Here is a 12,248-nt window from a genome sequence, read left to right on the forward strand (position 1 = left end):
CAACCACCTAAACCAACCCAGAGCTCTATGAGACCCAGCAAGACAGAACTCAGCTGATAAAGACCTGCAAACATGACTGCACTTTATTTCCAACTATTTTCAGGTGCGGATGTTAAAGGATTCAGAAAAAATATTCATTTTGTGGATAATTTTATATTGTTGTTGATAATAAATTAACTAAAGCAACAAAACAACCTGAAGAGCCGGTTGTGAGCTGAAAGAGCCGGCTCCCTAAAACCCCCAGAATTCCCATCACTAGTGCCGGTGTTTCCAGATGAGTCTTCAATCCCGCCCACTCACATTTCAAAATTATCAACTGCAGACGAGTGGGCGGAGCTTCATATCTGACAGGAAATTACCTCACTTCTTTATTAGAAGAAAAGAAAATTTGAAAACATTTTAAATGTAAATAAAACACATTTTTTAAATGCCCAACAAATTCATTATTTTTAAATGAAATTGTTTTTTAAATGTTTAAAATGTTTATGTAATGTTTGAAAGAGGAAATAAAAGCAACCACAAAAACAACAACAAAGCAATGAAACAAAAACGTCGAGGCCATTTTACTTTTATTCCTTTGTCTCCTCAGAATCAGTCCAGCTGTTATGTCAGACTCCTGCCTTCTAATGTCTTTATGTTTGGGGTCAAACTGACCTGAAACCTTCCAAACATGACTGCCATATCAATTAAATAAATCAGTAAATTAACTTAATTTTTTAAGTAGCAGGTATTTAATATGCAAAATAGTTGAACTTGTTTAAAAATAATAAGTTAAATTAAACTTAAATTGAACAAAATGTAAAATGAACTAAATGTTTTTTAAAACTCAAGTTTACATTACTTAATTTATTTAAGTACTTTGGGCGTTTGGGTTCACAGTGCGGTGGTCGTGGCATCCCAGATGGCAGCAGCCTCCCCAACACACCTCAAACACCGAGGTTAAAATATTTGCAGGTGATTTGAATGTTCTGGCTGATTTGTGTAAGCGCAGCATAAAGTCTCATATTTCTTTCCCAAGGAGGTCAAAGTTGCAGCTTCCTGCCATCAGGTGTACAGTGAGTTATTGTGCTGATCGACAAAGACTTCCTGGCTGCCGAACAGGCTGGAGCTGCTGGAGCTGACGCCACCGATCGCGGGCAGGTAGGAATGATGGAGGATGGGCAGCTGGACCGACAGACGGCGCCGCATGCTGACAGAAATCACAGACAGGAAGAGAAGCAGTAAAACTTCTTCCACTTCAAATATTCACGCGCCTCTAATGTGTCATTTTTCTGTTAAATACATTTATTAAGGACACTGATTGGCTTAAGTTTATATTTATGCATGAAAACTGCACTGAAATTTGGAAAATGTCATTATTCACAGAAATGTGTTCATCTTCAGATGAGGACTGGGCGCTGTGGGAATGCTACTAAGTAACCCCAGCAGAAGGGGTTACATGAAGGGGATCTCTGGAATATTTGATACCCGACATGCAAACTGATGGCGAAACATCTGGTAACTCGGTGTACCAACATCGGCAAGATGTAAACGCTGTCACAAGTAGAGGTCGATAAGGTACACCACAAATTCTACAGCAAGGGGGAGCCAGTGTTCACAGAGATGCTTGATGAACAGTCACAAGGAGTAGCATGGAGAAGGAAACTAGAGGCCAGGATCAAGGTAGAACGGAGCAATTTCATCAGCTATCAGAGCTGCAGAAAGGTGTGATGAAGAAAAGGACACCTAAGAAGTACAGCAAGCAGTCCATACCTGAGGCCTTGGAAACTGCCAAGCAAAGACTCACAGCTTTGGCTAAAGCGGTGCGCCAGAGAGATAGAAGGCAGGAGAATAAACCAGCTGTTCTCCACAGACCCGTCCAAGGTGTACTCTCAGTGGCAGGGGACCAATATGAGAACAACACCACCGAGGCTGGAGACGGAGCAATACTGGAAGAGCATATGGGTGAAGGACGCAGAACATAACAAGAAGGCCTTAGTGGATCTAAGAGCAGAGCATGGCAACCTCCCTGAACAGGGACCAGTAACCATCACAGTGGCAGACATACCAAAAAGGGTCTCCAGTATGAGTTGGACATGACAGACACCTATACTGGTGAAAGAGGCTGACTGCACTCCATTAGCATCCATTAGCATCAATTAGCACAAACGAACTGCCTGCTAATCAATGAGAGACGCCTGGAATGGCTAACTGAAGGCGGGACACTCCTGATGTCAAAGGAGCCCAGAAGGAACTGGCCCATCCAACTACCGGCCAATAACCTGACTCAGGACCATGTGGAAGAACCTGCGAGGCATCATAGTGGATGAACAGACACGTGGCTCAATACGTGGATGGAGAAACACCAGCTACTAGCAGACCGAGCAGTCACCCAAGACTGCAAGACCAGACTGACCAACCTGTGCACTGCCTTGGTTTGACTTCAAGAAGGCCTATGACTCGATGCCCCTCACTGCCTAATGCCAAGACCTGTACAAGATCAATGGGACCCTAAGAGCCTTCATCAGGAACTCAATGGGGATGTGGCGTACAACACTAGAGGCCAACTCCAAGCCCATAGCACAAGTCACCATCAAGTGCGGGATCTACCAAGGAGATGCTCTGTCCCCACTGCTGTTCTGCATAGGCCTGAACCCCTCAGTGAGATCATTAACAAGGCTGGCTACGGATACCGACTACGGAACGGAGCAGTTGTCAGCCACCTCCTGTACATGGATGACATCAAGCTGTATGCCAAGAGTGAACGAGACATCGATTCACTGATCCACACTACCAGGCTATACAGCAATGACATTGGGATGTCGTTCGGACTGGAGAAGTGTAGTCGGATGGTAACAAAGAGAGGGAAGATACTCTAAACTTCCAGAAGTGCAATCCCATAGACATAGAGGACAACTACAAGTACCTGGGCATCCCACAGGTAGACGGGAACCATGAAGAGGTCGCTAGGAAAGCTGCAACTACCAAGTTCCTGCAGAGGGTCAGGCAGGTCCTGAAATAGACGCCACTAACATCAAAACAAGGAAGCTCCTCACCATGCATGGAGGGTTTCACCCTAAAGCCAGCACCCTGAGGCTGTACGCAAAGTGAAAAGAAGGACGTGGAGGCAGTAAGCGTCAGGACCACAGGATGAGACACCTAACATACACAAGTAAATCAGGAAGATGGCCCCAACCGACCGCGTGCTCAGTGAGCCAAGATCCTGTGGGGCTTCCAGATAATGTCAATGTAATTACACATGAGCAAGAAAATGTTTGCTATGTTTGCTCAGGTGTTTTGTGTGTTGGACTCACTGTTCGGGTGAGTTGATGTCTTTCAGGGTCGAAGCTTCGCTCTCGCTGCTTCTGTTTTTCGCACAGATCTGAGCTTCATGAGTCACTGCTCCGATTTCGGCTGCTTCACGGGAAAAATGCTTTTATCTACTTATCAGGAGTCACACACTGACAGAGTACATATGTTTAACTCTCAGAGCGAGTGATGGTTACCGTGTTTGTCTCTCATCAGACGCTGAAACCTCCCCGATGTCTCAGAAAGCTCCATTCTGATGATTTCTATTTCCACATCCAGCTGCAAACAAACAAACCACACACATAAAAATGCACATCTGGGAATAAAACATTAAAATCCAACAAATATTTAATGAAGAGCAGACAGCTTCTGTCTCAGTGAAGCTCCGTTTAAGTAGTTAAACACGCTTAAGCCTATAATTTGCTATAGCTCCGCCTCTCTACTCCACCACAGTGAGCTTTAATTAACAGATCAAAGTCCAGATGTTCAACTTTAATTTAAGGAATTAAAAAAAAAACTTTGCATGAACTGTTTAGTAATTAGAGACATTTTCTTACACCGATCTCTGTTTTCAGAGGCAGTGCAGGTCCTTCCTGCAGCACCTCCAGCTGGTTTGTGTGTCTCTGCCTTCATTTTTGTATTTAATAACTCTACTGCAGTAAGAACATCTGGATGACTTGCATATGGAAGAAAACCCCATTTCATGCCGTGAGAAACTCTTGGGTTGCTTTGCTCGTTATCCACGTGCACTGTGAAGCTCTGTGTGAATGTGAGCAGAGTTCAGCCCACTGCTTCGGTCACATCAGCAGTAATCAGCAGTGAGCTGGCTCCAGGCAGCCATACACGCCCGCATCATCACGCTGCCTCCGCCATCGTGAGTGTAACCAGCGGTTTGCAGCTTGCTGTGAACTTCATGAAGCTGTTTCCTGCTTGTAGACTCGGACAATGACACGCCACCTCTTTCAAAGTGTTCTTGGCTTGGTTACATTTTGTGATGTTTGTGTGTGAAAGCGATAAAATACTAATTCAACACTTTGAATAAACATCAGTGATTTTATCTGCTTCATTTCCCCTGAAATAACAGGATCAAAGTGAAGCTGCTCATTGGTCGGGTAAAGTTTAACTCTCAGCGTCAGTGACTGTGGAAGCCTGCACTTCACTCACGTCTTCATTATTAAATTTCAAATCCACGTGTGGTAGAAGTTTTTGATAGTTTTGATTGTGTACAGATGCAAAACGACAAAAACTGTCTTTGTCTAACTAATTATGGATCTAAGTGGAGAAAAAGCTCGCCAACTCTTCAAACTACATCAAATTTAATTTGAAGGAAGGAAAAACAGGCGTCGGTTATAAAACTGTTCCTTCTGTGTTGTGCTTCTATTCTCTCGCCGCGGCTGACACGCTTCACCTGTGCACTTTCACTCCTGAGCTGCTGATTCAACCTGCTCAGCTGATCTTCATCTTCCTGTGCAGCATCACCCTGCAGCCCGGACGCCCGCTGCAGGCCGCCGCTCCAGCACACAAACACAATCTGCAAGTAGACAAAGGTCAGTCATCATCCTTCATGTGTGATGAAGTAGGAGCCACGAAAACAGTGGTGTCTGCATCTGTCTGCGACCTAACAGCTGACTGCCCTTCAGCCTGTCATGGCCTCCCGTTGGGTAACATTTGCTCATTGCCATAGAAAACAAGCAAGAGTCCAACACGCAGCATCGGTCCTGCCAGATGTGCAGCATCTGTTGGTGTGACCTAAACTGCGGACATCTCTCGATCGTGAGTCTTTTACCCTCAGCGGGTTTGCGTTTGACTCAAAGTCTAAATGAAAGAATGAAAATACGAGGCGTGACGCTGACCTTCGGTCCAAACCACCCACTCAGGATGAAGAGGTTGCAGCAGAGGATGAGGCTGCTGCTCACACAGAACTGAACTGGAGGATTGTGGGACATCAGCAGGGATCCCGACACTCCCGACACGCTGAACGCCGTCAGGGCAAACGTGCTCAGCGCCAGGTGTTTGCCGCTGCCCGCCGGCTCGCCGACCTCTGCGGTCCAGATGTTCAGGGCCAGGAAACATCCGAGAAGCTGAAGACAAAACATCAGGTTTTATCAAAGCGCAGAACTTCCTCCAGTGACGCTCCGGATGAGCTGCTGATGCTCTGATCCTGCAGCTCGGTCTTGGATGGACTCTGTTAAACTTGGATCACAGCTGCCATAAAAATCTGGTTTCAATCAGCTGATGATTAACAGTTTTAAAGCTGGAAAAGTTACAACATTACGATTATTAGAGCATCTTTGTTATTTTTGTTCTGAAACTTATCAAAAAACAAACTCAAACTGAGAAATCTGTGAGATCACAATCACTGATTGGTTTTCTAATTGATTACCAATAAATCAAACCTCTAATTTATCACACATGTCTCAAAACCAATTACATGGATGCTAATTTATAAAATTCATATTCTAAATATCAGCATAAAAATATTTACTTGCTTTTTTTAAATATATACTACTTGCCCAGGACGAAGTCTATTTTTATGGCATGTGATGAACAGCATGGCCGCATGGGGGTGCTAATGAGGCTACAAACTCTTTTCTTCTTGCTCATTTTTCAGTGAACTGTGCATGTGTTTTAACGTCCAGGAATAGAAATGTTGATGTTAGGAAACTTATGTTCTTGTAAAAATATTTAAAAAAAACAATTTGTTTTTTATTATAAATCTTATTTATTGTGATGCTAAAGAGGCTCTGCAAAGATAAAGAAGAAAATAAATAGAGGTAGGACGGCTCAAAATAGGACTTCTTCCATCTGCAACAATTTATATTTGGTGCTAAGGCTCTGTTCATTGTACATGAGAAGCCAGAGGTGGTAAAACAGAGCAGTAGAGTGGTCCATACAGGGTGTGCCTGTATTATTATTATTAATAATAATAATAGTAGTTCTTAAAGATTGCAACTTGGCCTAAACTGCAGCGTAACATCAGATATTTGATAAGAACTTTGAGTCTGACCAGCAGAGGTGCTTTGTATCCATAGACCACAGTGAGCCACAGCTCCATGTTAACACTGCTGCAGCGTTCAGAGTACGGCCGGATGATGACGTCCTCCTCAGCAGCGTCGCCCTGAAAGCACAGAACAGCTGGTTTGCGTCAGTCCACACAAACAAATGATCTTCAGTTTACATCTGCAGCAGGGGCCAGGGTCCACTCAGCAGCAGTAAGGGTGGATATGGATGGATGGGTGGATGGATGGATGGATGGACGGACGGACGATGGATGGATGGATGGACAGATGGACGGTTGGACGGAGGACGGACGGATGGATGGATGGACGGACGGATGGACGATGGAGATGGATGGATGGATGGATGGACGGACGGATGGATGGATGGATGGATGGATGGATGGATGGACGGAGGGATGGAAGGAAGGAGGACGGACGACGGACGGACGGGACGGCGATGGATGGATGGATGGATGGATGGATGGATGGACGGACGGACGGATGGATGGATGGATGGATGGACGGACGGACGGATGATGATGGATGGTGGAGTGGATGGATGGATGGATGGAAGATGGATGGATGGATGGATGGATGTGGATGGATGGATGGATGGATGGATGGATGTATGGATGGATGGATGGATGGATGTATGGATGGATGGATGGATGGATGGATGGATGGATGGATGGATGGATGGATGGATGGATGGGATGGACGGACGGATGGACGGACGATGGATGGATGGATGGAGGACGGACGGACGGACGGACGGACGGACGGACGGATGGATGGATGGACAGGATGAAGATGGATGGAGTGGATGGACGGAAGACGGAGACGGACGGACGGACGCGGAGATGGATGGATGGATGGATGGATGGACGGACGGATGACAGATGGATGGATGGATGGATGGATGGATGGATGGATGGATGGACGGACGGATGGATGGATGGATGGATGGATGGATGGATGGATGATGGATGGATGGATGGATGGATGGACGGATGGGCGGATGATGGATGGATGGATGGATGGATGGATGGACGATGGATGGATGGACGGATGGATGGATGGAGTGGATGGATGGATGGACGGTTGGATGGATGGAGTTGGATGGTTGGATGGATGGAGTTGGACGGTTGGATGGATGGATGGATTTCTCAAAGCAGTAAAACAGTAAATATATTTTTATTTCTAATTTTCACTAAATCACTGACTGATAAACAATAGTGGTGATGAAAGCTCAGATGCATTTCCCATCAACCCCTTTGCTGTTATTTACAGTAAATATTTGCATTTAAAGACCTCTGTGTTGTGCTGAAGCACCACCCATCTGAGGGGGTCCAGGATTTGCCAGGAGGTTAAAACAAGCGTGTCCACCAGGAATAACCAGAATAGGACGCAGCCTGCTGACGGCGCTCGGCTCTGCTGTGGGACGTACAGAGAAACAATCAGAAACAAGACTTCAGGGATTTCATAGTCATAGTTTTATAGTCTGAGGCTCACAGGAGTTCAGAAACTACGAGCAGACTGTAGCAGCTGATTTACCTTCTGATTGATGCTGGACGCCGAGTAGACCCTCCACGCTTTAGTGAAGAGCGCAGCGAAGCCCACAGTGTGCCCCACGGCGAGAGTCCACAGACGGACCTGCAGGACCCAGAATATCATTTATCATCTCTCGCAGTTAGTGAAACCTCCAGCAATCATAAACTGCAGTTCATCTAACATCCAGCAGAGGCAGGAGTGAGGCTGGGTACGCCCCCACCCTCCCACCGTTTAAGGTGTGAATGTGAGGTGAATGGTTGTGTGTCTCTGTGTGCGACAGACTGGCGACCAGTTCAGGGTGTGCCTGCTGGGATGGATGGATGGATAGATATTAAGGAGGAATTTTCATAATTGATTATGATTATTAAATATTTCAAGGAGCACCGTTCACACATCACCACATACTTTAATCCTTTTTGCATCACCCTGAGCTAAAAACTGCTCTGCATGTCTTCGTGATTGAGTTAAACTCTCTGGTAAAAACTCCAAACCACGAATACTCGATTTTTCCAGCCTCGTGCTGTTTCTGGGACAGAGCTGTGTTTTCAGTTCGCGGTCGCCGTGTAAGACTCAGGTCAGGCGGAACTCACAGAACAAAGAACCCCAAACATCCAGTCCGACAGCGAGGCTTCGTCCAGGCCGGAGAACAGCACCGAGGAGGAGGAGAGCAGGACGCCCAGCAGGAGCAGCTCGTCCTGGGATGCACCGCCCGAGCCGAGCCGCCTGCGGGCAGAGGGCGCTCAGTTTCTCACTGTTTGCTGTAACATGTCGGTGAACTTACAGACGTCGTACCGGCGTTTGTGGTTGACGATGATGAAGAAAAGGACGATCAGAGCGATGATGATGGTCACACCGGCAGCCGATGATATTCCGATGTACAGGCGGAGGCTGATGTGACGGTGCTGCAGAAGGACAGCAGGCTGGTCTTTAGCTGGTCCTGGACCTGCAGCATCAGCACATCTGATCAGTGTTTATCTTTGGTTCATCGTTGCCGAGCAGCAGGTCGGCTTTAACGGTGCAATTCACCGCAGCTTTACAGCAAAAACAAACGGTTTACAGCTCATTTTAACTCTTCATCTCTTCCAGTCTTGATGCCTTTCAAAATAAAATGTAAGTTTAGTTTCTGACCTTTGAACTTGAGCAGGTGGTGCATCAGGCGGAGTTGTTGGGTGCTGGTATTGAACTCCCCCACCAGGACACCACTGCTGACTGAGCACACACACACATCATGGATTCATCACTGACTGACGGTGATATAGCACGAAATCATTGTTTACATCAAATTAACTTCAGGATCTTTGGCACCTTGAAACTGGAGCAGCTCGATCGGCGCCATTCTCTCCCCGTTCCGAAAGAAAACCGGACCCTGAAAGCACAAACATGTTCACGGTGAGGCGCACACCGGGAAAAAGGAGAGCTGGTCTTCAAGCCTTTCAGCTGGACGTCTACGCTCTGTTTTGAAAGGACTGATGACCACGTGTGGTCAGTGACGCTCGTTACTGTGTCTCTGCTCACTGTGACTCCTTCGAACCGCGTGCTCCTCACGGCCTCCAGCAACATCCTCGCCGCCTCCTCCTCGCTGACCGTCACGTTCCTCCGAGGGCTGTATTTCTCTCTTTGTTTCGCCGCCTCCATCGCCTGGCTCAGAGCTTTGGCAACGACCCAAACGGCATCATAGGCGAAGGAGTGCAGCGGGCTGACCTCTGACCCCGCCTGGATCAGCTGCCTGAGATAGGAGTCCTGGTAGTCCTGAGGAGTCTGCAGGACAAGGCCACCATTAAAGGACCTGCTTTATTCTAAGGATGATCAAAAGTCAAAAGTTGTCCTTTGATTAAAGCTCAGTTTGGTTCTTCTCTGTGAAGAGTGCTATATCTAAATAAAAGTTATTATATTTGCATTATTATTACTAGTATTTCAGGCTAACTCTCCATCTGTCCTGCACAGATTCGGGGGGCTGTGAGGAACCTGAAGCCGTAACCTGCAGTTCCACTAATGACCACTTGAGGCCGACTTTGAGTGAGTCAGTGCTAGGGATGGGTATCGTTTAGGTTTTATCCGATACCGGTGCCAAATCGGTACTTTTGAAACGGTGCCGGTGCTTAAACGGTGCTCAAACCGGTGCTTAAAGAATGGAGAACACAAAATTGGTCCAAAAACCTCTCATGTTCAGCTGTTTTTTTGTAAAAAGATAACAATGTTAGCCTTTTCTGCAGCTATGGGGCATATATGGTATCACTCTTGGCTGGAAGCAGTGCTTAAACAATGGAAAAAACACAAACTTTGTCCAAAAACCTCTCATGTTTAACTGTTTTCCACTTTTTCTTTGGTCATTTTAGCCTTTTTGGCCAGGGTGAAGGGAGTATCTGCCATCAAACAAGAAGACAGCCGCATGTAGCTATGATGGTGTTTGCTAGTTCACCTTACATGCATTAATGTAATAACGTGGTTAGCCTACTCAACGTAAATTACACACGAACAACATGAAGCTACTCACGCAGAGAAGAACGGCTGCTGCTGCATCATCATCCTCATCATTTCTGCTACACTGGCAGGGCTAGGGGCCAGGACTCTCCTCTTCGGGTTTTTGGGGGATGTTGCTCCGGGTCCGATAACTGGCAACCCACCCGACGTGCACGGTGTGAGGTCTCGCAGCAAGCTATCAAATACGGCGCATTTCTCGGCTTTTATAAAAAAACCGCTATGCGTCGCCAGGTGTTTCATCAGATTCGAGGTGTTACCTCCTTTGACAGTATCACAGTATCAGCTTAAAGCACTTGTTGCTGCTGAGTTTGCATATTTTGCTGTGAAGTACAGCCAGACTTTTGACCGCTTCGCCTTGGGCATTTTTAATCTGTAGCTCTGCTCTAACAGAACGTACGTACCTGGCCCCGCCTACTATCCTGGGAAACGTAAAATGATTGGCTAGAAGTGTATCACAGCTCAGGAAAAAAAAGCACCGAAATAAAGCACCGAAATGTGCGCTGCTTTTCGGTCTGGTTACTACCGTTTATGTCAGAACCGGTGCCATCATGGCACCGGACACCGGTACCCATCCCTAGTCAGTGCCCATAAATTTGACTCCCATGTAGATGAAACCCTCACAGTCTGTAGGTTCAGTTTGCTGAAAAGCTCCTCCCTCGTATCCCAGCGTAATCATTTCTCGCTCCAACAGCCAAAAAGCGTCAGTGCGGCCATCTTTTGTACCCAGTGTGAGGGAGAGCAGTGGCCTAAAGCCGCTGCCTGCGGCTCTACAAGCCTGACTGTTGCATGTTTGTTTCAAACTGTTTCTGACCCGTCCAGAGACTCCCGGCGTGTTGGCGTTGCCGAGCTCTCGGACCTGCAGCCGGATGGACCCGTCTGCCGCCACCAGGAGGCTGTTGGCCGTACAGCCAGAAAACTTCCACCCCAGCCTCCACCCAGCTGCTCCTCCGCCAGCTACGATCCACTGGTACCGAGCTCCAAACAGGTTCAGTCTGTACGCCTGAGGAAACAAGACAACAGGCTCGTATTATCCACCAGGTCAGGTCCGTGTCCATCACAGGCTTCTACGCTAAAATCTGGAAAAGCCAGAAATGTTATTACAGAAAACCTGGAAGATTAAAAGGCCCTTAAAGTGTGTCCACATACTTTTGGCTCTGTAGAGTACTTACACAGCAGAACACCTCAGACACAGACTCATCTTCCAGCTGTGCGATGATGATGCGAACGTCCTCATCCTTCAAAATAAGAGCGAGTAATAATCCTTGAGTTTGGGATGAGGCTCAGCTGCTTTGACGGCACTAAGAGACTGAAGTAAGCAAAAGTAAAGGGACGCCTGTACCTTCAGTTTCTTCAGGCGGCCGCAGACGTCTCCAGAGAGGCTTTCTGCGACGGCGACGTGAACGCCGGCTCTCAGCAGCTGTCTGATCAGATCCTTCTTCATCTGCACAAATAAAAATAGTCGGACGTCTCACAGCTGCTTCATCATGAGGAAGGCTCGACGCACCACGGCTGTTATTCCCTGACATTCACAGACCCGTCCTTCTCCTTCATTGTACTGTGAGCACTTCATAAGTGAAAAAACTGCAAGTTCACTTTAAGCCTTAAAGGTTTCCTCAGAGTTCAGATTCCTTCTGACCCACATTGAAAATAAGAAACAACATAAAAGGCAGAAGAGACGAAGTACTCACACGTGAATCTGAAAACAAAGAATTTCTTTCTTTAAAAACATGACTAAGATTGTTTTATTATCCACCCCTCCTACTCTGCTGCAGTGGCAGAGCTCATCGTGCTCTCCTGGCTCCTGCTTTTAGGTTTTAGTGCAGCTACGATTCAGAGAAATGAAATAAATATAAGAGGCACTGATGATGTTGGTTAAGTCCATGATATCAGAGTTTCATGAAAATCTTCATTATTTCAGAGTCACCATTG

At 46.6% G+C, this 12,248-nt stretch overlaps 1 protein-coding gene across 1 annotated transcript; it reads right to left on the reverse strand.

Moving 5' to 3' along the window:
* Positions 1-558: 558 nt before the first annotated feature.
* LOC102312373 (gamma-aminobutyric acid type B receptor subunit 2) lies at positions 559-11,760 on the reverse strand (the record flags this gene model as incomplete). Its single annotated transcript, XM_042228004.1, is given in 16 exon segments — positions 559-1,189; positions 3,294-3,396; positions 3,486-3,567; positions 4,697-4,819; positions 5,142-5,369; positions 6,296-6,406; positions 7,599-7,721; positions 7,842-7,940; positions 8,429-8,561; positions 8,631-8,781; positions 8,967-9,047; positions 9,144-9,204; positions 9,354-9,596; positions 11,131-11,319; positions 11,489-11,554; positions 11,659-11,760. Coding segments are annotated over 16 exon segments (2,040 nt in total). The 3' UTR covers positions 559-1,044.
* Positions 11,761-12,248: the final 488 nt, after the last annotated feature.

The sequence above is a fragment of the Haplochromis burtoni genome, unplaced genomic scaffold (assembly GCF_018398535.1).
Source record: "Haplochromis burtoni strain Fernald_Lab_line unplaced genomic scaffold, NCSU_Asbu1 Contig_295, whole genome shotgun sequence".
Classification (NCBI taxonomy): Eukaryota; Metazoa; Chordata; class Actinopteri; order Cichliformes; family Cichlidae; genus Haplochromis; species Haplochromis burtoni.